Below are 27,787 nucleotides of genomic sequence, written 5' to 3' on the forward strand. Positions count from 1 at the left end.
TTTTAGACATATAATGGAATATTCATATCAATAATATTTGGAGAAAAAAATTACACCAAAGAAGTACAGTCTTGGTAACCAAATAAAATACAAGAGAGAAGGAAAATAAACATCCTATGGTACCCTAGAAGCAATCATCCAAAGCTCTCGAGACCGGAAGATAAGCTGCACGAAGCCTCTTCACTTCTCTCTCATAGGCTGCCTCCATATCTGCCTTCTTCTTGGCAAGTCGATCATACTTCTGATAACATGAAATTATATCATATTTTAGGACTTAATTCAATTAAATTATATTATTATTTATTTCAATTTACTTCATTTTATTAGATATTACGCGGTATTTCCTTTCTATTTGTCTCAGGTGTCTTATTTGAAGCACAAGTAAAAAAGGAAGAAAATGAGGTGCAAAAAGGAATGAAAAGAAACAAATAGCAAAAGCCAAGCCCATCCCAAAGAAGACACAGGCGTCGTGCCTGTGACGACCGCCACAGATGTTGTAACGAGCGTCACGCATGGCATACACTTATGTGACGAGCGTCACACATGGTGTGACGGACGTCACACCATCCCCCTACATTTCTGCCTTCAGAGACGTTGAGTCCTATATACACGCTGAATCCTATTTCCACGGCTATGCATCCGTTACGTGAAGACCCCTTTGTCATACCCCGATTTTGCTCCTGAATTTTTTTTATGTTTGTTTGGCATGCTTGGCCTAACCTAACTTTGGTTTTGTATGAGGGTGGTGGTTTTGATCCAAAGTCATGGTGTTGTGATTGTGGAAACCTCTATGGTCTGGGTCATCTGAACAACCAAGTTTCTTGTGTTTCTGGCCACTTGCCAGTCATGTTATTGGTCCATGGATACTATGTCAAAACCCTGACCTTATGGTCTCATTTCATGGCTTTGTTCATGTACATTATCAGTCAAGTTATTTTCCAAAAGCCAAACAACACCCAAACCCCAAATCCTAGACAGAGACCCACACATTCTGAAATGTACCAATTCAATTTCTACTCACATGCGCAATGGCCACTGCCACTTGGCTCTCCGTGTTTTCAACGCCATGCCTTACAGGGACTTGTTTTCCTGGAACTTATTGCTTACTGGGTATGTCAAAAACCACAAACTCAGTGATGCTCGCAACTTGTTTGATTTAATGCCTCATAAGGATATTGTTTCATGGAATACCATGTTGTCTGGTTATGTCCGGAGTGGGTGCGTTGACAAGGCTGAACTAGTTTTTGATAACATGCCTTATAAGGATTCCATCACTTGGAATGGATTGTTTGTTGTGTATGTTCAGAATGGGAGACTCTAGGAGGCCCGTCGGTTGTTTGAGTCGAAGCGGGATTGGGAAGTTATTTCATGGAATTGTTTGATGGGTGGGTATGTGAAGAGGAAGATGTTAGTCACAACTGTTGGCATGAGGACTGAATGGGGAAAATTGATGGAAACTCTAAACGAGGGAGGAGATGATGAGACACCATTGCAGGTGAAATTGAATGGCGTTGCTACTATTATTGGTAAAATTGGTTTGGGTTTCGCCATTGTGACATTTTTGGTATTGACTATAAGGTTTCTTGTTGAAAAAGCGCTTCATGGTGAGCACTCACAGCTGTTCAGTTACTTTGGGTCAACTTGATTATGGACACTCTAGGAGCTTTAGCCCTTGCTACTGAACCTCCCAACGATGGACTTTTGAAAAGACCCCCGGTGGGAAGGGGAACAAGCTTTATCACCAAAACTATATGGAGGAATACCATTGGACAGAGTATTTATCAGTTAATTGTGCTTGCTATTCTAAATTTTGATGGCAAGAGGCTACTCAGAATTGGTGGTTCAGATGCAACTGAAGTGCTTAACACTTTGATATTCAACTCTTTTGTGTTTTGTCAGGTGTTTAATGAGATAAACAGCAGAGATATGGAAAAGATAAACATATTCAAAGGCATGTTTGACTGCTGTATATTCTTGATGATAATTTTCGCCACCGTCGCATTTCAAGCGGTGATAGTTGAATTTCTTGGAGCATTTGCCAGCACTGTGCCTCTAAGCTGGCAATTCTGGTTACTCAGTGTTTTAATTGGAGCAATTAGCATGCCTGTAGCTGTTATCTTGAAACGCATCCCAGTTGAAAACAAAAATACTACAAATAAACAACACCATGATGGTTACGATGCACTTCCATCTGGTCCTGAGCTAGCTTAGAACAAATTATTACAAGACATCCTACATTTGTGGTCTCACAGCAGCCAACAACATGTACACTGTCACGCCAGAGTTGTCCAACGGAAGGGTTAACCACCTTATTTTTGCCATTTTCCACTTGAAGACAATAGTGAGCATACTGTAGTGGTAATGGCTCCAAACACAATGCGGAGTCAAAGGGGTCGGTATTCAAATTTGTTCATCCCATTGACTGCGACGAGAGCATCAGTTGATACAACACCTATACAACCTGTTAGATGCAGCAGTAGGTTTATGGGCAGTCCGGTACATGCTCAAGCCCCAATACCTGTTAGAGGCAGCAGTAACAGCCTGCAAAACCAGTTGAAACAAACCATGGACAGTTAGAGGAACTGAGTTCACTGCTGCAGAAAATGGAAGAGCATAAGGAAAACGGTTTGTGAAGCAGAAGAGCTTATATCAGAGATGGATAAGAAGGTACCTCGTCAGGTTTTGCCTGCGAACTTCACGCCAAACGCGAACAGTAACAGCTCATGCGTGTCCGTAATAAGGTCATACATTAAGCATGCCATTGCAGCAAGGTAAGTGTTGGCAGCACATCAACAACAGCCAGATGCAATACTCATGTTGATGCTGCATATAACATGTAAACATTCCCAGCCAGCCTGAAACGGCATTCATTTGCAAAATGCATTTTAACCTGAAACGAAACTGACAGAAAATCAGATGAGATTTACTTGCAATAGCTCAATGGAGTTCCACCTGCATCATGTTTTAACAGACCCATATAAACCATCATTCAACATATAAACCATCATTTCATTAGAATTCAATTTCAACCACAAATGACTTCCAAACTCATATCAGCCAATCTAAAACCACTTTCAGCAAGGGCTTTCCATGAATTCTACACCACGAACCATTAACATGCACAGGTGAAACACAAAATCAAGCCAAATACTTCACCTGCACATTAACACCAAACTGAAATCCATCTCAAAACAACCCTGCAACATTACAAACATTATTCCAACACAGTCCAACAGCAAACAGTCATACTAACCAATACAATGCCAACATACACCAATTTCACTAACCATACATTTGCAGTAATACATAACTGCAGCATTACCAACCTAGCCAAAGCCTCTCAGATGCAGCCAGCCATCAAACCTGCCAAGATGGAATTACAAGTCAGAATGCCAATAGCCATCAAAAGTTACGGTAAATGGAGCATGAATTGAATGATACATGGTTCAGTTCCGTAAAGCAAAAAAACTGCTGCAAAATCTTGCCACAATAGAATCACAAACAGCTTACCAAAACACCCTGCCATGAACACTTCCTTATAAGTCCCTGCTCACTTCAAGCAACCGCAGTTGATGCCAATTCAACATACCACTCATACTTTCAGAGATAATTTATGGAAAGGCATTTTCGCTGTTTCCGGAATCATGCTTACCCTCGTTATCTATGGCGTCTTACAGGAAAAGATCATGAGAATACCATATGGAGTAGAAAAGGAGTATTTCAAGTATTCACTCTTTCTTGTTTTCTGCAACCGGATCATGACATCTGCTGTTTCTGCTGGTTCTTTGCTGGCAAGTAAAAAAGCATTGGACCCAGTGGCTCCCATTTATAAGTATGGCCTTGTATCAGTATCAAACATACTAACTACAACTTGTCAGTATGAGGCCCTCAAGTATGTTAGTTTTCCTGTTCAGACTCTTGCGAAGTGTGCGAAAATGATACCAGTTATGGTCTGGGGTACAATTATCATGCAGAAGAGACATATGCGGAGAGCTCAATGGTACAAAATTGAGAACAAAACTTGGCTTAATCTGCACAAACAGGAGACTGCACTAACAGCTATCTTTGTACCATGACGCTGTGGCATAAGCACCCGGATCAGGAACTGATGACTGAATCTCTCGAGGCACGTAAAGTGTACGCCCAGCCTTTGCTCGCATTTTCTTGGTTGACTCGGCTCCATCAAGTGCAGCCTGAGATGAGGTAAGAAAAGCAGTGGCAGGATCATCACCAGAAGATAGCCTCTTTTCAAGTGATGACAATGCTGGGATAAGGGCATCTAGAAATGTTCTGTAACCAACTTTAGCTCCCCCATATTTACTAACAACATCCATGGCCGACGCAAGTGCTTTAACCCCTTGTTTTGATGTGATAACAGAATGGGAGCTTGTTTTCAGCTGTGCACATGCTGCCTTACATAAAATTGAATATATGGTCCCACTTGTTCCTCCCATTGATTTTCCAATTGTTGATCCAATTTCACCGACAGTTTCTGCAGCATCATTTAGAGGTGCAGTTGCAGCGGCTACAATGACTAGCTCAAGAAGTTGTCTTTGCTCAGTTAGTTTCAGAGGCTGACTCTGTGGCTCAACAATCTTGGCTGACCGAGGTCGTGGAATTGGAACAGGAATCTTTGCAGGCAGACGATTACCACTAACTCCAACAGGCCAATAAGGAGCTTTCGTCTCAGCATCCAATCGTTGAAGAATAGACCGGTCAGCTCTCATGATAGAAATTGATAAACCTTCCATATCAAGAGAAGTCATGAATGACCCTGTATAAACTCTATCAACAGCCAATCCGTGCTCCTCCATCTGCCGGAAGAACAACCGTGACAGTAACAATATCCTGCAGCAAAACCACAATCTAAATCATCCAACATAAATGATGCACTGCCATAACCAACAGATGCAAACCAGTCCTATAATGCATCGAACCTTCCACCATGTCCACAACCTGCAGCAACATCAGTCTGCAACAAATGGACCTTCTTGCAACAATGCACAAACCAAGATACATGTGTTGAAGCAGCCAGCATTGCTGAACAGCCAATTTCCTATGTCCAAGAATGCTCCATCTTTTTTCACTGCGGTAAAACAAAGAAACACAAGTTAATTAGCCACCAGTAAAAATTCAAGAAACATCCCAATTTGGCATAGAGACAAAAATGAAGAAGAAAGCGTGGCCCAGATTACCTGTTACGAATCCATACATCAAAGGGGTTAATCCAATTTCTGAGCATCCAAATTGCTTTGCAGATTTACTCCTTTTGAACAGCACAGACCAAATCCCAAACCCTAATTTACAGAGGATAAATAGAGAGCAAATCAGTAAGAGAGGGGGGAGGCGAAGCAACAGAAAGAGGAGGAGGCGACCACCAAAAGAAAACCTAATACGATAAAGGGGACGAACCTGTTTGCAAAAAACGGCGGGGAACTTTGAAACCTAACAAAGAGAGCTCATTGCAAGCTAGCTGCCACCGCCGAATCACATCCAAAGGTGAGCACCATTTTGTCTTCCCTCTGAATCTCTTTACTGTTGCGTCTTTGGGTTTGAGGTTGTGAGAAGTGAGAGAGACTGAGGAAGGCGAGTTCGTTGAAAATGATGACCGAAGTGAGGAACGATTGAGGGACGGAGAGAGTAAAGGTTGGGGACGAGTGATTTTGAGTGAGCGGGCGTGAAGGAGAGACGCGATGAGAGTTTGAGAGAGAAAGAAGTCTGTCTTCTCGAGGAAGACAAACGAAACCTGGATTTCGTGCCCTCCCCCAAATCATTCCCTTTTTTTTATTTTTTTCATTTTTTTTATTTTATTTTTTATTTTTATTTCATTTTTAAATAAAATAGGTTCTCGGAAATATTAAAGGTTTTAGAATTCTTAGGTTTAGTTAATAATTATTTTCATATTTTTAACTTAACCCCCATTAAAAAAGAAACCAACAGACCTTCATTTTTTGTTGTTTTATGTTCCTTTTTTTTTTCCAATCTAGTCTGGTTTATATGTTTAAGTTGTTATCTAGATGACAACTGATGATGAGTGGTCTGGTGGAGAAAGGTAGTATCTTATTCTTGAGTGGGGTGGGTTCAATACTCATGAGTGGCATTTTTTTTTTTTTTTTGCATTTTTTATTCTTTTAGTATTTTGTTAATATCTTTTTTTGTTATGTTTATGCTTCATTATTTTTCATAGTTTCATTATCATAGATTTGTTGTCTATTAAGTTCATCATGCATGCAAAACCATTTTTAAACTTATAAAAAATCATACTTTTCTCGATTTAATATCGAGCCCTTTTTTCACACCCTCGTAAGTCGATTGCTTTTTAAGCATCGCCATCAACCTCGCATAGCTTACTCTTGGGCTTTCTTACAATGAGCCGGTTCCTTTGCACTTACACTCATACATTGTTTAATGCTTTATTATTTCATTCTTCGATTATTTGATTCGATTATATACTTGTTTATATCTTAACTGTTTGATTAACTGTGGCCTATTTGTATGGTGTATGAGGCATATACTTATATTGCTTGATTGCCATGTCAACCCCCATTCATAACAAATGTATCCCTCTCCCATGAAATGTATAATATTCTTTCATTCTTTATTCATCTGTTAATACAAGAATTAAAATGAACATTCGATAACCATTTCAAAACAAGATCAAAACCTCGATCCAACGTCGAGTAATCATTTTTCAAAACCTAACAGAACCAGCACGTATTCCTCCACCCTTTTGTAAGTCGATTGCTTTATGCATCGCCATCAACCTTGTAAGTCGATTGCTTCATGCATCGCCATCTACCTTTACCCCATTCCTCTCCTTGCTCCATTCGTCGATTCTTGTTCCGTTTAGGTAGCACCTATTAGGTAGAACCCTTTGTATGATAACATAGGTAGAATTCCCATATTCTTTGCATGCTAACATTAGGTAGATATTCCCATTTGTAAATCCTAAACACTTAAGAACATATTGCATGACAACTCTAGGGCAGAGCTTCCCCACTTTTAGACCTTCCGTGCGTCTCCGATCTTGTGGCATGTAGTCCGTTCTATTGCAAAGAGGTAACTGCCTAAGACTCGATTCAGCGAGCTGCGACACCTACTGCTAGGACGTGAACACATTGCCCACTCTCCTTTGACACAACCGGTGTCTTCCTTTGTAAGTCCATGTTCAGATGGCAACCCCTATGTAGGGGAACTACGTCGCCCTGATTCTCATACCAGATGAGGTACGTAGGCAGGAGACCGTGCGAGGTCTCTCCGGGCGCCCTTTTTTCTTCAACCTTTGTGTCTCAACCCCTATGTAGGGGAACTACATCGCCCTGATCCTTGTTCCAGACGAGGTATGTAGGCAGGTGGTCGTGCGAGACCACTCCGGGCACTTTTTTTACTTTTTTGTGTGTCTTTGTTCGACAATTGCTAGGCTCGAGTTCCCGACTCCTTGGCAATTTGTTGTTTGTTGTTCTTGTTGTGTGCTTGGAAGCTGATGTAAGTCCATCGAGTGGCATTCGGGTTCCAGTGTGGGTTTGTTGGGTTCGGATGCTGATGTAAGTCCAGTGATTGGCAGTCGGGCTCCACGTTTGCCCCTTTGTGTGTGTTTGGTTCGGATGCTGATGTAAGTCCAGTGATTGGCAGTCAGGCTCCACGTTTGCCTTTGCCTGTGTTTGTTTGCGTGTCAGCCGAACTACGGCAACTCTGATTCTCATGTTCAGATGAGATACGTAGGCACAAGACGCGATGTCTTGCCGAGTTTGACTAACGACTAACAACTAATCCTTGTTTTCTTTCGCCCTCGTTGCGATCCTTTCTCTCGCCCTCGTTGCGATCGAGACTTTCCCTTTCTCTTGCCCTAGTTGCAATCGAGACCCTTATTCCCGTAGTTAGTTTGAACTACGTTTTGCTCTGACTCTCATTCCCGATGAGATACGTAGGCATAAGACGCGATGTCTTAGCGAGCACACTCCTCTTTAACCCATAGGTAGCCGAGCTACGAAGACTCTGATTCTCATTCCAGATGAGATACGTATGCAGTGGATGCGATATCTGTGCGAGTCATTTTTCTCTTGACCCTTTTAGTAAATAGTACATTAGATAAACACACACCCTTTAGACAAGAAACAACAAGAGTGGATCCCGTAGAGTACTACGGATGCGTAGGGGTGCTAATACCTTCCCTTCGCATAATCGACTCCCGAACCCAAGATTTGGTTGCGAGACCTTGTCTTTTCCTTTCCTTTCTCCAGGTTTACTTCGAGCGTTTCCTTTCCCTCCTTTGGAATAAATAACGCACGGTGGCGACTCTTCTGTCATTTCTTTCTCGCCGATTGTTTTTTTCGCAGACCGTATTTTTCGGGTTGCGACACCCTTGACGCGGACTGCTTTGAAAACCGTTACGGAAAACATCAATATAAATAGCAACTTTGCAAACCCTACACAGGTTCCACGCTTTTTCCAGATTTCGGCAGTTTCTAATTTTCTTTTCTTCAGCAGTTTAAGCATACCTTTTACATACTACTTTTGCAAATTTTTATTGTTTTTCTCTTGCAACTCTATTTTCCTCTCTAGCACTTAATTAATTTTCACATAATAGTTTCTACACCGGAAACTATTGTGTACCTTTTTACCGGATCTAACCTTACGTTAGAATCTAGTTTTTTTATTCCTTCGTTTTAATTTGTTGTTTGATTGAAGAATTCAAGAGCAAATCCTACCGGCTTGTGGTGGAGTGTTCAAGACTACTGTTTAAATTATTCAGGTTCTTTAATTATTGTTTAATGTTTTGTTTTATTATTTATTTATATTATTTGCTTGAGATGAGTCTGTTTATGCATGATAATTATTTAAGTTCGTTTAGCATGTCTGGCTAATTCGCTTAGATATCGGTACGTAAAGTAAGCGGAATAAGGAATCAAAACTAAGTCGGTTTAATTAAATTTAAAATTAAAATCACTCTTTTTACGGTCTCAGTTTACATGTTTAATAACAAAGTTTTTATACGAGAGTAAAGGACATAAAGAGGTTAAAATCAATAGAGCGAAAGTTTGAGGTTTTAACTGGACAGTGTAAATTGGACATTAATTCTAGATCAGGGCGAGAGCAATTTTTAGAGTTAATTAAATTCTAATCTTTTCCAAAAAGTATTTTTAAATATTGAATGTGAGGACGAGAGTTAAGCATTCGAATTTAATTATATAACCTAAATCAATAGAGCGAGAGTTTGAGATAAGGGTGTTTAAACGGTTAGTGTTTTCTTAAAAAGAGTTTCTACGGACTTTATTGCTTTCAAAAAATGGTTTTTGACTTAATTATAAGTGACAGCTACGTTAACATAAAATCATGGTTTATTCAACAGAGCGAGAGTTTGAGATAGAAATTTTAATCAATGAAGTCAACTGAAATGATTTATTTTAAAACCAAGAAACCAACAAAGAATTGATTCCCTAATTACGACGAACTACATACCGATATCCGTTTATTTGATATTTAATTTAGATTCTATTTTTAGTTTTAGCTTTTCCCCAAACAATCAAACATTATCCACCTTAGCTTTACGAAGTAACCTTAGATAACGGTATATCGATTCATAAGTCCCTGTGGGATCGATATCTTTTAAAACTACGCGATAGAACTGTGCACTTGCAGTTTGTACCCCAAATTCGACTCATAAAGTCGCGATCAAGTTTTTGGCGCCGTTGTCGGGGACTTTTGTTTAGTCGATATTGTAACTCTTCCGTTACGCTGTAGAGACTAAGGTTTCTTTTTCTTTTCTTTCTATCGTCGATTTGTATGCCACACACTCGCTCACAAGGCGAGCCGCTCTATTTACGAATCAACGATATCGAACTATATCTCCGAGTCTTACGACGAATTCGGGAATATCGTGCTGCAAACAATCTCCCTCCAGTCAAACTTCCTGATTTCAAAAACATTTTTCCTTCGATACCCGAGATGGCAGAACCAGCTCGTGCTCTTCGAGATTACGTCGCTCCATCACAAGATGAGCCGCATTCAAGTATTGCTCCGCCAGCAATCGAAGCAAACAACTTCGAACTTAAACCTTCGCTGTTGCAGGCAATACAACAGAACCAATTCTCTGGAAATCCTACCGAGGATCCAAACCTTCATTTATCCGTATTTGTCCAATACACTGATACTGTTAAAGCTAATGGTGTCACTTCAGAGGCAATTCGACTTCGTCTTTTTCCTTTCTCATTAAGAGATAGCGCTAGAAGATGGCTTCAGTCTCTCCCTTCCAACTCTGTCACCACATGGAACGAGTTGAAGAAAGTTTTTCTCGCCCGATATTTTCCGCCAAGCAAAACAGCTATGTTAAGAGCCCAGATAAATGGATTTAAACAGAAAGATAACGAGTCTCTTTTCGAAGCATGGGAAAGATACAAAGACATGATGAGACTTTGCCCACACCATGGTTTGGAAGACTGGTTAGTAATTCACACATTCTATAATGGTCTCTTGTACAACACAAGGTTAACAATAGACGCCGCTGCAGGTGGTGCACTAATGAACAAACCTTATGCTGATGCTTACCAGCTTATCGAAAGCATGGCCCAAAACCACTATCAGTGGGGAACCGAACGAACAATGGTGGAAAAACCTCAAACGAAAACCGGCATGTACGAGATAAGTAACCTTGATCATGTTAATGCAAAAGTGGATGCTCTGGTCCAGAAAATTGAAAGTTTAAATGTATCACCTCCAACCGCCGTGGTTGCTATAACTCAGAATTGCGAAGTCTGCGGAATCCAAGGTCACACTCCTACGGATTGTCAACTCTTAACAGGAATCCAAGCAGAACAAGTAAACTATGCTCAAGGAAGCCCCTACTCGCATACCTATAACTCAAATTGGAAGAATCATCCCAATTTTTCATATAAGAGTAATAATGCTCTATACGCACCTGGACAATCTCCAAATCAAGCCCCAGCTATACCTCCGGGATATCAGAAGCCGATTCCATCTACATCTAACAATAACGCCCCTAGGAAATCCAACTTGGAAATCATGATGGAAAACTTTATAGCTTCTCAACAACAAACCAATAAAGATTTCTTAAACCAGAATGTACACACTGGCGAACAAATTAAACAACTAGCAAGTAAAGTGGATGCCCTGGCTACTCATAACAAAATGCTGGAAACACAAATATCACAAGTAGCTCAACAACAAGCGCCTACTGCTGCCCCAACTGATACATTTCCTGGACAGCCCCAACCTAACCCGAGAAGCCACGCTCATGCAATCATATTAAGAAGTGGAACGGAAGTGGAAGGACCATCTGATCCAAGGATAGGAAACCAAAACCCTAAAAAGTCAACTGAGGAAGAAAATAGACCTAAGGAAAAGGAAGAGAGTAATAAGGAAACCATAGAAAAGAAGGAACCTTATGTACCTCCACCACCTTACAAACCACCTGTCCCTTACCCTCAAAGGCTTATTAAAACCAAAGATGCGGGCCAATTTAAAAAATTTGTTGACCTCCTTAAACAATTAAACGTTACAATCCCGTTTACAGAAGCTATTACGCAGATGCCCTCATACGCCAAGTTCTTAAAAGAAATTCTTTCTAATAAAAGGAAACTTGAAGATAGCGAAACCGTTACACTCCCTGCCGAATGTAGCGCTATAATCCAGAACATGCCTCATAAACTCAAGGATCCGGGTAGTTTCTCTATACCCTGTCACATAGGAAAATTTGTCATCGACAAAGCCTTATGCGATTTAGGAGCCGGAATTAGTGTTATGCCTTTATCCATATGCAAGAGACTGGAAATGGGAGAATTAAGACCAACCAAAATGTCTGTGCAACTAGCAGATCGTTCCGTCAAATATCCTGTAGGAATTCTTGAAAACGTTCCCATACGCATAGGTCAATTCTACATTCCAACTGATTTTACAATTATGGACATTAGAGAAGATGATATTACACCCATTATACTGGGAAGACCGTTCTTAGCAACTGTCGGTGCAATCATAGACGTAAAACGAGGACGACTCACCTTCGAAGTAGGAGAAGAGAAAATTGAGTTCATTCTTTCCCAATTTTTGAAAGCACCTGCAATAGAAGATACATGTTACTTCATGGATATCATCGATGAATGCATAAAAGAAACAGAGTTAGAAAAGGACAAATCATTCGACTATCTTGTAGAAGACAAACTTAACCAATGTTTAGCAATAACACCGGACCCTACGCAGTGTCTTAAGAAACCAACCCTAGATCTGAAAACACTTCCCAAAAATCTGAGATATGAATTCCTAGACTTAGAACTTGAACGACCTGTGATAGTTAATGCAGACCTAGGAAGACTCGAAACAGAAAAACTCCTACATATCTTAAGAAAGTATCCGACCGCACTAGGTTACAACATCACCGATCTTAAAGGAATAAGTCCTTCTATTTGTATGCACCACATCATGCTAGAAGAAGACTGCAAAACTTCTAGAGAACACCAGAGGAGACTAAATCTGATCCTGAGTGAGGTAGTGAAGAAGGAAATAACCAAGTTATTAGAGGCAGGTATTATATATCCTATATCTGATAGCAAATGGGTTAGTCCTATACACGTAGTACCAAAGAAAGGAGGCATAACCGTTATTGAAAACGAAAAAGGGGAAACTATAACCAAACGAATCGAATCGGGATGGAGAATGTGCATTGACTATAGGAAACTAAACAAAGCGACCCGAAAAGATCATTTCCCTTTACCATTCATTGACCAGATGCTAGAGCGATTGGCAAAACATTCACATTTCTGTTATCTAGACGGTTATTCAGGCTTCTTTCAAATACCAATTCATCCTGATGACCAAGAAAAGACAACGTTCACATGCCCTTTTGGTACCTTCGCTTATAGACGAATGCCGTTTGGCTTGTGTAATGCTCCTGCAACCTTTCAAAGATGCATGATGGCAATTTTCGCCGATTTTCTCGAAAACATCATGGAAGTATTTATGGATGACTTTTCCGTATGCGGACAAAGTTTTGAAGAATGCCTTGAAAACCTAGAAAGAGTTCATGAGCGATGTGTAAAAGTAAACTTAGTACTTAACTGGGAGAAATGCCATTTTATGGTACAAGAAGGACTTGTTTTAGGACACATTATATCAAATAGAGGAATTGAAGTAGACAAAGCCAAAATAGAGGTAATCGAAAACCTTCAACCCCCTAGAACCGTGAGAGAAGTACGAAGCTTCTTAGGACACGCCGGTTTTTACCGACGATTCATCAAAGACTTCTCTAAAATAACTAAACCTTTAACCGGACTATTGATGAAAGATGCTGAATTCATATTCGACAATAACTGTTTAGAAGCATTTCAAACGCTTAAGCAAGCATTGATCTCCGCACCCATAATGCAGACACCCGACTGGAATGAACCATTCGAAATAATGTGCGATGCCAGCGATTACGCTGTAGGTGTTGTTTTAGGACAATGAAAGGATAAAAAGCTTCGCGTTATATATTACGCAAGTAGAACTCTAGATGAAGCACAGATGAATTACGCCACAACCGAGAAAGAACTCCTAGCAGTTGTGTTTGCGCTAGATAAATTTCGTTCTTACTTGGTCGGGGCCAAAATAATAGTTTACACTGACCACGCTGCTATCAAATACCTCTTAACAAAAAAGGATGCTAAACCTAGACTCCTAAGATGGATCCTGTTACTACAAGAGTTCGATTTGGAAATCAAAGACAAGAAAGGAACTGAAAACGTAGTAGCAGACCACCTCTCTAGACTTGAGAACCTTGAACCGGAAAGAACATCAATTAATGATGATTTCTCGTACGATAAACTTATAGCTACTTTGGAAGAGAATAACTCTGACAAGCAAGTAGAAACCACCTTAGCTATATCTGTTACACCATGGTACGCTGATCTCGTCAACTATTTAGCCGCCGGAATAATTCCACCTACTTTATCCTACCAGCAGAAGAAACGATTCTTCTATGACATAAAACATTATTACTGGGATGATCCCTTACTTTTCAAAAGAGGCCCCGATGGTATTTTTCGTCGATGCATACCCGAAGAAGAGGTAGAAAATATAATCCAACACTGCCACTCCGCTCCTTATGGTGGACACGCAAGTACATCCAAGACCTGCTCTAAAATCCTACAATCCGGCTTTTATTGGCCAAATATATGGAAGGACGTACATGCGGCTATTAAGGAATGTGACAGATGTCAACGCACAGGAAACATATCTAGACGTGACGAGATGCCACAAAAAGGTATTTTGGAAGTAGAGATTTTCGACGTGTGGGGAATAGACTTCATGGGACCTTTTCCATCCTCTTTCGGTAACAAATACATACTCGTGGCGGTAGACTACGTTTCAAAATGGATCGAAGCTATAGCTTCTCCAACAAATGACACCCGAGTAGTAACTAGACTCTTTAAGAATATAATATTTCCGATATTTGGCATCCCAAGAATAGTAGTCAGTGATGGTGGATCACATTTCGTATCCAAGGTACTCGAAAAACTACTGTTTAAGTATGGCGTAAGGCATAGAGTAGCGACACCTTACCACCCTCAGACCAGTGGGCAAGTGGAAGTGTCCAACAGAGAGATTAAACAAATATTAGAAAAAACAGTCGCCACTTCAAGGAAAGATTGGTCATTAAAATTACCAGAAGCTTTATGGGCATATCGAACTGCTTATAAAACCCCCATAGGGACGACCCCATTTAAGCTCATTTATGGAAAATCCTGCCACCTCCCGGTAGAATTAGAACATAAAGCCTATTGGGCTATTAGAAATCTGAACCTAAACTATAAGGCCGCCGGCGAAAAGAGAATCCTTGACATAAACGAATTAGAGGAACTCAGAAGAGACGCCTATGAAAATGCCAGAATCTACAAAGAAAGAACAAAACAATGGCATGACAAGCGTATATCAAGGAAAATCTTCCAGCAAGGTGATGCAGTCCTTTTATTTAACTCTAGGCTAAAGTTATTTCCAGGAAAACTACGATCCAGATGGTCAGGTCCTTTTCATATCACTAACGTCTTTCTCAGTGGAGCGGTAGAAATTAAAGGCAAATCCACATAACCGTTCACCGTAAACGGGCAACGTCTAAAACACTATCACTGTGCGGAAACCAATAAAGATTCGCAAATCCTACACTTAGACGAAATGCCTCCAGTATTTATAAATTATATTTGATAGTTTCTTTGTCGAGCTTGCGACATTTAAACAAAGCGCTTAGTGGGAGACAACCCACAAATTTTAATTTTTATTTATTTTATTTCTATTAAAATTTTGTTTAGTATTCATTCTTGATTTATTTTAATTTTTCTAAACTTTTCTCTTCTTCTTTCGGCATTTGGCCAAATCCTGACTAAAACTCATGTTTTCTTTTCTCTAGCTAACACTAACCAGATGGGACAAATTGACCGTATGGGTATCAAATTCAGAGGAATGGCTCACAAACTAAAATTTGAAGAACTAGCCACGAGAGAAATGCTACCTAGTTTATATGCTGATGACTGGGCTATGACCGCCCTTGGACTAAGAGAAAGTGTCCTGTTTTTGCTGAATCAGATAGGATGGGAAACATCCCCTATCCTAAGACATTTCGCCACCTACCGGAGACTAACACTAGAATTCCTTAGCTCCCTAATCTATCTACCCAGCCATGGGAAAGGAATTAGCAGAGGTTTTATCCAGTTCAGAATGTTCAACATGGAGTACCAATTTAATATTAGAGACTTTACCAACCTTTTGGGTTTCCCTACCTCCCTTGATACATTCACAGTGAGCCAGGAAGAACTTTTTGAATATAGAGAACTCGAACACTTTTGGGGTAGCTTGACTGGAAATGACGATCCCGAGGAACATGAGTTTCTCTCTGGAAACATACATAACCCGGCCTTCCGCTATTTCCATAGGATCCTGACCCACACCTTATTTGGACAGAAGCCATACAGTACTTCAGTTTCACGTGATGAACTCTTCATCATATTCTGTGCTTCCCAGAACCGTCCAGTAAACGGTGCCACCTTTATGCTAGAAAATTTAGACCACCTTATCCAAGATGAGCGAGCACCTATTAGAGTAGGCGGTTTGATAACCATGATTGGTAATGCACTCGGATTACGTCAACCTATGCTTGACTTAAGCCCCTTCTGTGGCATTACTATTATGAGTATACCCTTCCTCTTCAATGCCATGTTTATAGCAAACCAAGGGTCTGACGAGTTCGAGCTTATAATTAATAACCAAGTTCTTTGCCTATTCACCTTACCCAATCCCAGGACTAATGTTCATAACCGCAGTAACTGGCTCTACAATCTGAACGCGACACCCTCTCCAGCTAGATCCACTGAATCCATCCAGGATTATGAGATTTGTGATGACCAGATCCCTTATGCTGAATCTGACCCTCAGACACCATTTGGCTATTATGATATTGACCCTCCTCCTCAGCCTGTTCAGACCGAACAACAGCAAGGTCAACGCAAAGGAACTATTCTTCCTCGAATGCGTCTTCGAACCGAATGCAAAGGTAAACGCTGCCTCTTTTCTATTTCATCATATCCGCACCTTATGTGCTAGAGGCCGTCAACCCTTTGTAATTGGTGGTTTAATCACCACAATAGCACTTGGCTTAAACTTAGGGGACCGACTCCAAACCTTAGAATCTTTACCTCCCCTATTTATGGACATCAGCTACTGTCGATCCAGCCGCCTGATTAAGAACAGAGTAGGCGGAGGATATTATCTTATGGTGAACAACCAGGTTATCCCAAGCGTTGTTCTACCCAACATGGCCCTAACAGATGTCACAAACCCCAACCGCCACCTCTATGATCTAAATGCTCCCGAAGCCACCGAGCATTCACAAGCAAACCCGATCGCAGACGAGTTTGAAGACATGGAACAAGGTGATCCTACTCCTGCACAATAATCTGTCCCGCTCGACCACTCCGATGCTGCAGCTGGCCCATCCTCACGTCGTCGACGACGAAGGCCTGCAACCAACGACGACATCATGGATGCAATTGATGGTATGCAAGCACAGAATCTCGAAATGATGCAAATGATGCGCCAAATGCAAGAACAACAGGAAGCGAGGAATACCATTACTGATCAGCGGTTCGCTGATTTGCTTAGCCGGTTTGACAACTTAGAGGTACATCAACGATCACCAGGTCCAAGAACCAGAGGCGGAAGGCAGCCTTAGTTGTAGTTTCTTTTCCCTTTTCCTATTGTATTTCATTTCCTTAAAACATTGGGGATAATGTTTATTTTAAGTATGGGGGGAAAACCTGTTCTTTCTATTTCCTTTTTTACAAGTATGTACCTTTCCTTTCATTGTTATTTCCCTTTTAATTATAAAAACAAATATATATATATATATATATATATATAGATTTATTTTAAGTTAAGTCCCGAGTGTGAAAAATTCCTATTATCTACTCCCTCAATTTTCATGAGCCACAACAAAAATTCAACACCCAATAAGTATAAAGGTTGCTCATTTTATCGAACTTGAGACGAATTAAGACGAAAACTATTACCGCCAAACACTCTAAACAAACCGCAACATGTTAGATCAGAATAAGTACCTATTATACCAATCCCGTGAACTTTTAGTTCTATAGTAACCCCGAGTAGTTTATACAAGAAGTCAGCACCATCCTAATAGCAAACTACGTGGAGGGCCGATGAATATAAGTGAATGATTCCCAAAGTAACATAAAAAAATATATATATATCAGGAAATGCACTAAGTAAGTTAGGTGATCCTTACTAGATCATTTAATCTAAAGGTTGCAGATCATACAAAAGCATAATATGAAAGATCCATTATGAGTTGGTTCAGCAGGTATCTGGTGCTGAACTTGGTAGGGCGGACTACGGTCCGATCCCCCGCAATTTGCAATGGACTGAATAACGAAGCTATCCGACTTATGTACCAGAACTTCAAGCTAAAAAGGGAATCAGAATCACTAACCGGTTACTCCACTATGTGCGCGAAAGGATAAAGGGCTTAATGTGATTTCGCTGGAATGAAAACGGGTGAGATAAGAGTAAAGGAACTAGGATAGCTATAATAGTGTACTTGAACTGATTTGCATAAGGCAGGGTTATCTGAGGTTGCGACGGTGGCTGTTGATGTCAAGATTTAACTCAAGTTACCTCTAAACAAAGTTTACATGCAACCTAGTACGAATTGATGTGTGTTTTGAAATTTCATCTGGCTAAAATTTTTAAAACAAGTTCTATACTGAATTTTGCTTGAGGACAAGCAAAGATCTAAGTATGGGGGAGTTTGATAACATGAAATTATATCATATTTTAGGACTTAATTCAATTAAATTATATTATTATTTATTTCAATTTACTTCATTTTATTAGATATTACGCGGTATTTCCTTTCTATTTGTCTCAGGTGTCTTATTTGAAGCACAAGTAAAAAAGGAAGAAAAGGAGGTGCAAAAAGGAATGAAAAGAAACAAATAGCAAAAGCCAAGCCTAGCCCAAAGAAGACACAGGCGTCGTGCCTGTGACGACCGCCACAGATGTTGTAACGAGCGTCACGCATGGCATACACTTATGTGACGAGCGTCACACATGGTGTGACGGACGTCACACCATCCCCCTACATTTCTGCCTTTAGAGACGTTGAGTCCTATATACACGATGAATCCTATTTCCACGTCTATGCATCCGTTACGTGAAGACCCCTTGACGCGGACTGCTTTGAAAACCGTTACGGAAAACATCAATATAAATAGCAACTTTGCAAACCCTACACAGGTTCCATGCTTTTTCCAGATTTCGGCAGTTTCCAATTTTCTTTTCTTCAGCAGTTTAAGCATACCTTTTACATACTACTTTTGCAAATTTTTATTGTTTTTCTCTTGTAACTCTATTTTCCTCTCTAGCACTTAATTAATTTTCACATAATAGTTTCTACACCGGAAACTATTGTGTACCTTTTTACCGGATCTAACCTTACGTTAGAATCTAGTTTTTTTATTCCTTCGTTTTAATTTGTTGTTTGATTGAAGAATTCAAGAGCAAATCCTACCGGCTTGTGGTGGAGTGTTCAAGACTACTGTTTAAATTATTCAGGTTCTTTAATTATTGTTTAATGTTTTATTTTATTATTTATTTATATTATTTTCTTGAGATGAGTCTGTTTATGCATGATAATTATTTAAGTTCGTTTAGCATGTCTGGCTAATTCGCCTAGATATCGGTATGTAAAGTAAGCGGAATAAGGAATCAAAACTAAGTCGGTTTAATTAAATTTAAAATTAAAATCACTCTTTTTACGGTCTCAGTTTACAGGTTTAATAACAAAGTTTTTATACGAGAGTAAAGGACATAAAGAGGTTAAAATCAATATAGCGAAAGTTTGAGGTTTTAACTGGACAGTGTAAATTGGACATTAATTCTAGATCAAGGCGAGAGCAATTTTTAGAGTTAATTAAATTCTAATCTTTTCCAAAAAGTATTTTTAAATATTGAATGTGAGGACGAGAGTTAAGCATTCGAATTTAATTATATAACCTAAATCAACAGAGCGAGAGTTTGAGATAAGGGTGTTTAAACGGTTAGTGTTTTCTTAAAAAGAGTTTCTACGGACTTTATTGCTTTCAAAAAATGGTTTTTGACTTAATTATAAGTGACAGCTACGTTAACATAAAATCATGGTTTATTCAACAGAGCGAGAGTTTGAGATAGAACTTTTAATCAATGAAGTCAACTAAAATGATTTATTTTAAAACCAAGAAACCAACAAAGAATTGATTCCCTAATTACGACGAACTACATACCGATATCCGTTTATTTGATATTTAATTTAGATTCTATTTTTAGTTTTAGCTTTTCCCCAAACAATCAAACATTATCCACCTTAGCTTTACGAAGTAACCTTAGATAACGGTATATCGATTCATAAGTCCCTGTGGGATCGATATCTTTTAAAACTACGCGATAGAACTGTGCACTTGCAGTTTGTACCCCAAATTCGACTCATAAAGTCGCGATCAACTTCCTATTCCAAAATTTGGATGACTGAGGAAGAAGAGAAGTCACCACATCATCAGACTCGTCAATAATCTGATGCTCCAGAAATTCTATCACAGCATCTTTATCTCTGAGTTGCTGAAGTAGCTCCTCTCGCTCACGGACCCAAGCACGCGAACGGTCTTCATCTCTCAACTCCTCTACTCCTTGGTTAGAGAGGGTTGAAGGCCCAACCATAACCATAGGGGTAGGTCTCGGGTAATCATAAGGCATACGGTACTCAGAAGCTCTCTTCCTCACCCAAGAGGTGTAGGGTTCCAAAGCAATACAATTCTTCGGACCAAGCTCTTTCCTTCCCTTCCTATGAATCTTGCGCCAAGCGTGGACCATTCTGCCCTTCAAGTTCTAGGGATCTTTACCCTCTTGAAAGAACACACCCTCTAACAAAATGTTATTAGGTTTATCCTTTAAGGGGAACCCAAACTGACGGCGAGCCAAAACAGGGTTGTAGTTAATTCCACCACATGTACCAAGAAGAGGCACATTGGAGAATTCACCACAAGAATCAATAATCTGCACACCATCATATACATGGTTGTACCCAAAAGATATCATCATTAGTGAGAGACATAAGTCTCGTGGACCACCATAGACATCCTTTGTTCTCCTTGAAGGCGAGCGTCTGAGGCAAGTGCGAAATAAACCACTTGTACAACAAAGGCAAACAGCACACAATGGTACCACCACCCTTTGCATTCCTCATATGCAAAGAGAAATAAGTGTCATCCAACAGAGTCAGAACGGGATTAAGAGTAGAGAAAATCCTAATGGCGTTCACATCCACAAAATTGTCGATGTTGGGGAATAACACTAGCCCATAAATGAGAAGTACAAATATGGCTTCAAAGGCGTCCTCACTCATGGCCTTCCCAAACAAAGTAGCTTGAGCAATGAGGAAATCAGATGGGAGACCTTGAATTCCACCTTTGGTAGTCATATGAGCACCAATATCAGATACATCTATATGCAACAGATCAGCAATCTCTTGGGAAGAAGGAACCCTCTCCAAGCCACTGAACGACAACTGATCTAAGACAGGTATACCCATAAGATAGACATTCTCCTCAAGTGTAGGCAAAAGCTGGAAATCCAAAAAAGTGAAGCAACGGTATAGAGGATTATAGAACTGCACCAACACACTCATCAGACCTTCATCCACCTGAGTAGAAAGAATGGACATCAGCTTCCCATGGCGAGCTTTGAACTCCAAGGGATCTAATACATAGGATGTCAAACTTATTAACTCTTTCAAGTCGGGTTGTCTGAAACTGTACTTCTTCGTATTCCTTCTTTGCTTATCCATGTCTGAAAATTTGCAAATAGACCTCTTAAGTTCCTTGAAATTTTCATTGTTGATGATATGGATGCATATGAATGCATGGATGCAACAATCACACTCAAGGATCAAGCAAGTCACACCACACAAAGGTCACGGGATGGATCAAGTCATCCTTAATATCAATCATCCATTTTGGTGGATTATGGTTTACACCTTATCAACACCCAAGTTCCATTAATATTAAGGATATACAAGAACAGATCAACCGCGAATCAAGGGTTTGTTGCAAGTCACGAGCATGGAGTCTCGGTTAAGAACCACCCAAAGGGAGTGTACTGTGGTTAAACCTGACAATCATGTTCTAAAAAGGGTCCCCATAGTCATCATCTCATCTTTCGAATATTATCGGATAAAACGACTACTCGTATTCCAAAAATATTCTCAAGAGAGACTCTTATGAGTGTAGTATCGCGTAACAATCGTATCAAATCTTACACTTGAACGATCTTCGCACTACATCCTAAAATAGGCCAAGATGGGCTAGGTATTCTAAGGTCCTTGGCTTCTAAGGTCTATATTGGAAAGAGTAATGCCTAACCACGACTACTCGAGTGACATTATTGATCCCAACAAAACCTCCACCAAGTGAATGGGCTTGCAAGTCAACTTGCTAAGGAATAACTCCACACAAGTCAACAAGACTATGTCATTCTCCTATCATAAGTGCACTCGAGTCCGGGTATAGAACTCATCTCACAAGAGACCACCAAGCATACAAGCAATTGATATATATCAAGCAAATCATACATTACAAACAATACAGTCATCCCTAATTTGCACAAAAATATGTCACAAGTAAATATAAACATACAATACAACAAAGGCAAAAAGTAGGCTACACCCACTAGGAAGATAGTCCCCAGCAGAGTCGCCACTTTTCTGTAGCGGGGTATTTGTTACCTTATGATTTATTGACTAAATCAAAAGTAAACATACAATTCGAGTCACCACCGCACTTTTATTTATCCAAAGGAAAGGTTAAAAAGCGAACAAAAACCAAGTAAGAAGTTTTATCAAATCAAAAACTAATAAAAATGTCAGAGATCTGGGTAAGGGGGTTGGTTAGGAAATGGGAAGGTTTTACGCACCCAAGACATCCTTAGTAATCTAAGGGAGCCCTTTTTGTAAATGTGTGTTGTAGGTTGGTAGTTGTGAAAAGATTTGTGCAAACAAGATTTGGGAGATGAGAAAAGAATATACATTATTTACAATTTTTTTGTTTGAATGGATGAACCCATTGCCTACGTACCATCACAAAGGTAGGATCAAAACCTCGTAGTTCGGGGTAAAAATCTCAAAATAATTTGGTGAATTGATTTGATCAAAAGCCTTAAGGTCTTTTGTTATCAAAGGCAGAAAACTCAACCTAAACTAACAATCCACCATGTGAGGAGAGCTTCAACATACTATTGAGGGATCCACCTTATAATAAGTATGGAAGACTTATAGTCCAATCACTAAGGATAAGGTGAGGTTTACATCAACCACTATGATAACTCAAACCTATGGCTAATGTTTATGAAAAAGTTTTTAATCAAAGGTGGTCATTGGAACCAAAAAAAATCACTTGAAGTGAGTTGAATTTACAAATTAGAAGTATTCACAAAAATTAAGTCAAAGTTGACTTAAGATTCAATTCAAAATAAGTATTAGTGAAAAGAGTTTAAAAAAAATCAAAGGCATATGGCCTAGGTTTCTAGTTTTCAAAACAATGTCAATGTTTGCACAAAATGAGTTTGGCTTGGGTTAGAGTGGAGAGAAGAAGAGAAGGGCTAGTCCTAAACATGCAAAGATGAGAGAAGAGATAAAACCCTTGGAGTTCCTTTCTTGAGATCATACATATGATTCAAGATGCTCCTTTGCTTTGGACTTAGCAAGCAACAAGCAATCAAAACAATTAAACATTCAAGCTCCTAGGATCTCCATTTGGCTTGTCTTTCTCTTAACTTGGCTATTCATGACAATGGTCCTTCTTACTATCTCAAGTTTGGAATCCCTATCACACAAGAACAAACAATCAAAAAGTTCACAATGCAATAAGAGGAATAGACAAAGAATGAGTTTAGATCAAGGGTCCTTTCAAGTCAACTTTAAAATTAAGCATTCTAAAGGCATGAAGCCTAGTTGCTCTTCAACAAATTTAGCATTCTAAAAGCATGAGGCCTAGTTGCTCTTGAACTCCATTAAGCATAGGTAAGTTCCTAATTCTAAGTCATTTCTCGTTTTTGCATTGGGTTCACACAAACAAAGACAAAACAAGCACAAAACCACAATATATTTATATACAATAATAAGCTCAAATGAGCAAAAGGCAAATGGAATAAACATAAACATGAGCTCAAATGAGCAAAGGCAAAAGGAAATATGAATAAATGAGCAAGAAATTAAATTTCATTAAAGTAAATTGCAAGAATTAAATGCTTGAATTAAAGTTAGTGTTAGTAGTTAATGTCAGTGTGCCATAAGGCAATTTAGCGCTATGTTAAGCAATCGTAAGTGGACTAATGTAGTAGTCACACCTATCTGAGGCCGGTCAATAAAACTATAGGCAAATAAACACAAGTTAGAGATCATGACTAGTAAGCCAAGCTCCTACAACTTGTCATGCCAAAAGAAAAGAGGAAAGGCCTTGTATGGATTTTAGGTTTTTTGATTGACCAAGAAGCAACCTATCTTGGACACAAAGTAATTCACTTGATCTTTGATCAAGTTGAATTTGATTTGGATCAAAGAAGGTTAAGCCTCTCATATGTCTAGACTAACCACAAATCATTAACTCATTGGCCAAAAGAAAAAGAACAAGAAAAGAGATGAAGATGAAATGTACAAAATGAAAATTTAAATGACATAATCAAAATACAATGGTCAAATGTGAATAGAATCAACATCAACCAATGGTAAACAGGAGTGAAATGAAGATTAGAAGTCAAGAAAGGTCAAACATATTTTTGGTACTTTTTTGGAATTAAAATAATACATAAAATAAAATGAACAAAGTAAGGTCAAACTTCAAATTCAATTCAAATCAACTTGGATAAGTCCAATTGAATCATCATAAGTCTAACACGGTCAAACAAGGTTTGACAAATTTTCTCAACATTTTTTGAAAAAACAGAAACTATTTTTAAACAATTAAAAATCAAGAAAAATAACACAAATGAACTAAAATCTCAAATAAATCTCAAATCAATTAAGAAATTGATAAGAATATTTTTTTATAGACTTATCATCATCCATATGTATTGAGAAAATATTTTTGGAATTTTTGGATATCAAAAAGTATTTATAATGAATTAAAAACTTTTAAAAACAAAATAATTCACAAAAAATATTAAATGGAATCACAAAAATAATTAAAAATTAGATTAAGAAAAATTTTGCAATTGGTCTCATATTTTTGTGATTCCAAATAAAAGAGTTATGAATTTTTGAAAATAAATGGAATAAAAGAAAATAAAACAGAAATTAGAAAAATATGGAAAATCACGGAACGCACGATCCATTTCATTAATTGACGTGGACAACATCAACGGATCAGAGGCGCGCGCGCATCATGTACATGAGTCAAGTGCGAAATAGAATGAATTAAAAAAAAGTCAAATGAAAGCATGGCTCAGATTAGATCATGGCAGTTGGATCCAAAGGCCAGGGTGATTCCACGTGGGGACGGTGGTGGAAACCACCGTCTTCTCCGGTGAGCCAACAGAAACCAGCCACCAGTTGCAGGTTTTGTAACCTCAACCAAATTGCATGATCCTTATACCAAATTAAAGCTAGGGTGATGTACATCACCCCTGTAACCTTGGATTTCTCTCAAGATCCCTATGGAAGGAGAAATCTGAGATGGAAAATTCAGGTGTTCAATCTGAAATGCATTAATTCACAAAATCAAAGCCATCATTGGCTTGCCTCTCACACGAGGACTTCAGAAAAACAAACAAACACAAGTAATTCACAACATATGATGAGATATGGATCAAAACAGTTGAGATGTAAACCTTTGAAGTGCAGCTTTGATGAGCACGATCTACTCCAATTCTTGCTTCCAGTTTGATCTTGAGGTATGATGTGAATGCAAGGCTAAAGAATTAGTATTGAAGATCAACTGATTTTGTTGAAATTCAAACTTGAAATGAGAAATTAAAAATGAGAATTCCTTTGGTATGGTTGGGTTTTCAATTCTGCAGAGCTTCAGGTTGATTCAAGGATGAGATTTGAATGAAGCAAGCATGCTATTTATAGATGAGCTGCAAGGCAAGGAGGGAAAATACTTGTGTGCATGATCATTGGGTCCTCCATGCATGGGCCTGTACAGGCGCATGTGAGGCCCAAAACCAATTGGAAATGAATGCTGAGCTCATTTGGAGAAGTTTTGTATGTGCAATTTGAATGGTGTTTGCTTGTGCATGAAGATTTCATGTGAATTCCGTATTTGGGCCTAAATGTTCCCCGCTTCGAAAGTCACATATAAAAAATCTAAACATAGGCATGTGAGTAATGGTTGGAAAGGTATTGACATAACGAACAAAAGTTATGTTGGGCAAAAATCCATTTGGAGTTTGGAAAATTGTGAAAACTGGCCATGAAGTTTGATGTGCAAAACATGCCTTTGAAAAATTTATCAAAAGTGACCGACTTCAAGCCCTTCTGTTTTAATGATGCAAGCCTCAAATGAAAAAACCTCCAACATAGAAGCTGTAGATATTTTAAATATTATCAATTTGGACTTAAATTTTGCATCATTTGGATTTTTGATGAGAAAGTTATGGGCACTTGAAGTTGGGCTTTTTTAAAGATTCAATGGCTTTGGTCCAAAGTGACCTATAATGTTTTGTATTATCACATGTGTTTATTTTAGGATTATGAAATTTTGTCCAACATAACATTTGAATTAGACATATTAATCTTTCCAATGAAATTGGTTTTACCTAAAAATCATAAAAAATGAAGAAGTTAGGTCCTTGGGAAGTTGACCCAAAATTAGGGTTTTAGTCAAAATGACCTATAATGTTTTGAAATGAATGATGACCTTCCAAGTTTCAAATGAATTTTTGATGAACATGAAAGTTGTTCTTATGGTTCTTAAGAACATTTTTTATCTTGGGGTCATCTTCATTTGACAAACACATCAAGAGTTAGGTCTCAGTGGATTTCAATTTGGTTAGATGATTTGACTGGTCAAATTCTCAAGTCCAAACTTCAAATCTTGATGAATGAATGATTGAGGATACTCACATAAGCTCATATATGCATAAAATAATGAATGAAGGGACATTCCTTGATTTAATTTGATCATAGGTTGAGGTTGCTTCATGAGCAAGGCACAGTTAATGCACAGTTGAATTAGGGTTTCCTTGGGAAACAATCCTCAAGCCTTTTGGTTTATCTTGATCAAATTGGAAAATTGAGATACTTGGGAGACATATATGATGATTGAGAGCTTTGGGAACCATTGTCATGCTTGCTTTCATCTTCATCTAGCCACTTCATTGAGCATAGAAGCCTCCTAGGAGCAAGGGATCTCATGATTGCTTGAGCTTCAAAACAAAACAAGTTAGTGACATATTTTTGTGATTTTGGTTAGTAAACAAAATAAGAAAGGCAATAATATACAATTCAAGCATGCTTGGTGGTCTCAAACCAACTCACACAAGTCCCAACCCTGGGGTAAGGAACCAAGATGCTATGATCCTTGAGGCCAATGTAATGAGCAATGATATGATGCCATGAGGGATCTTAGGGTCAAAATTAGGGTCTTACAGGAATCAATATTGATGTCTAGGTATACCCGAAGAGTTAACTGCTTGGGGAACCTCATATGCTTCACACTTAAGGACTTGTTTTTTACTGAAATGCAGTTGATATTCCTTTTACTTTCTTTGAAAAAAAATCTTGCTTTTATATATTAAAGAAAACTTGATTTTGATTTAAAAATTTAATTTCAAAATGATCATAATAAAATTTAAAACTATTGGCTGAAGTAAATAAGAGTAGAAACAATTGGATAAAAGCTCAACTTTATTTGATAGAATGGTAGTCTGTAAATGACAAGACTCCATAGATTTTACAAAGTTGAAAATGGTAATTTACATGGAAAAGGGTTACATTGAATACAAATGACCCTTAATCCCTCTACCAAATCTTGATATCCACTATGCTTTTGACCGCTTTTGGGATGATGAACTGCTATCAACCCTTGTGCTCAAACAAGTCTTCAAAACACTGAAGATCAGCAGAATGCAGTTACTTCCCATAATCCCTAATTTTTGCATAAGTTGCCCCAAGGTGGGGTACTCAACTTATCGGGAAATTTCTTTCTGTTTTATGTCTCTAATTTTTTCCTGGATCGCCCTTTCGGGTTTTCAATCCACCAAGACGCTC

At 38.8% G+C, this 27,787-nt stretch overlaps 2 protein-coding genes and 1 non-coding gene across 3 annotated transcripts in view; 1 reads left to right on the plus strand and 2 right to left on the minus strand.

Moving 5' to 3' along the window:
- Positions 1-1,615: 1,615 nt before the first annotated feature.
- On the plus strand, positions 1,616-2,221 carry LOC127127530 (calcium-transporting ATPase 4, plasma membrane-type). The gene has a single exon (XM_051056733.1). It carries the CDS (start codon positions 1,648-1,650, stop codon positions 2,209-2,211), a length of 564 nt encoding a protein of 187 aa, XP_050912690.1. The 5' UTR covers positions 1,616-1,647; the 3' UTR covers positions 2,212-2,221.
- Positions 2,222-3,912: 1,691 nt separating this feature from the next.
- The window catches only part of LOC127131180 (putative 3,4-dihydroxy-2-butanone kinase), a 38,947-nt gene continuing 15,072 nt past the window's right edge, over positions 3,913-27,787 (minus strand). Inside the window, exons 3-4 of the mRNA XM_051060114.1 lie at positions 4,938-5,056; positions 3,913-4,848 (exon numbers count right to left, since the gene is read on the minus strand). Of these exons, the coding sequence (XP_050916071.1) occupies positions 4,053-4,848; positions 4,938-5,056 (915 nt within the window). The 3' untranslated portion in view covers positions 3,913-4,052. The remainder of the gene's footprint in view (positions 4,849-4,937; positions 5,057-27,787) is intronic.
- Positions 10,324-10,430, minus strand: LOC127133144 (small nucleolar RNA R71). The gene has a single exon (XR_007807137.1). It is a non-coding gene; the product is annotated as a small nucleolar RNA R71 (small nucleolar RNA).

The sequence above is a fragment of the Lathyrus oleraceus genome, chromosome 3, assembly GCF_024323335.1.
Source record: "Lathyrus oleraceus cultivar Zhongwan6 chromosome 3, CAAS_Psat_ZW6_1.0, whole genome shotgun sequence".
NCBI lineage: Eukaryota > Viridiplantae > Streptophyta > Magnoliopsida > Fabales > Fabaceae > Lathyrus > Lathyrus oleraceus.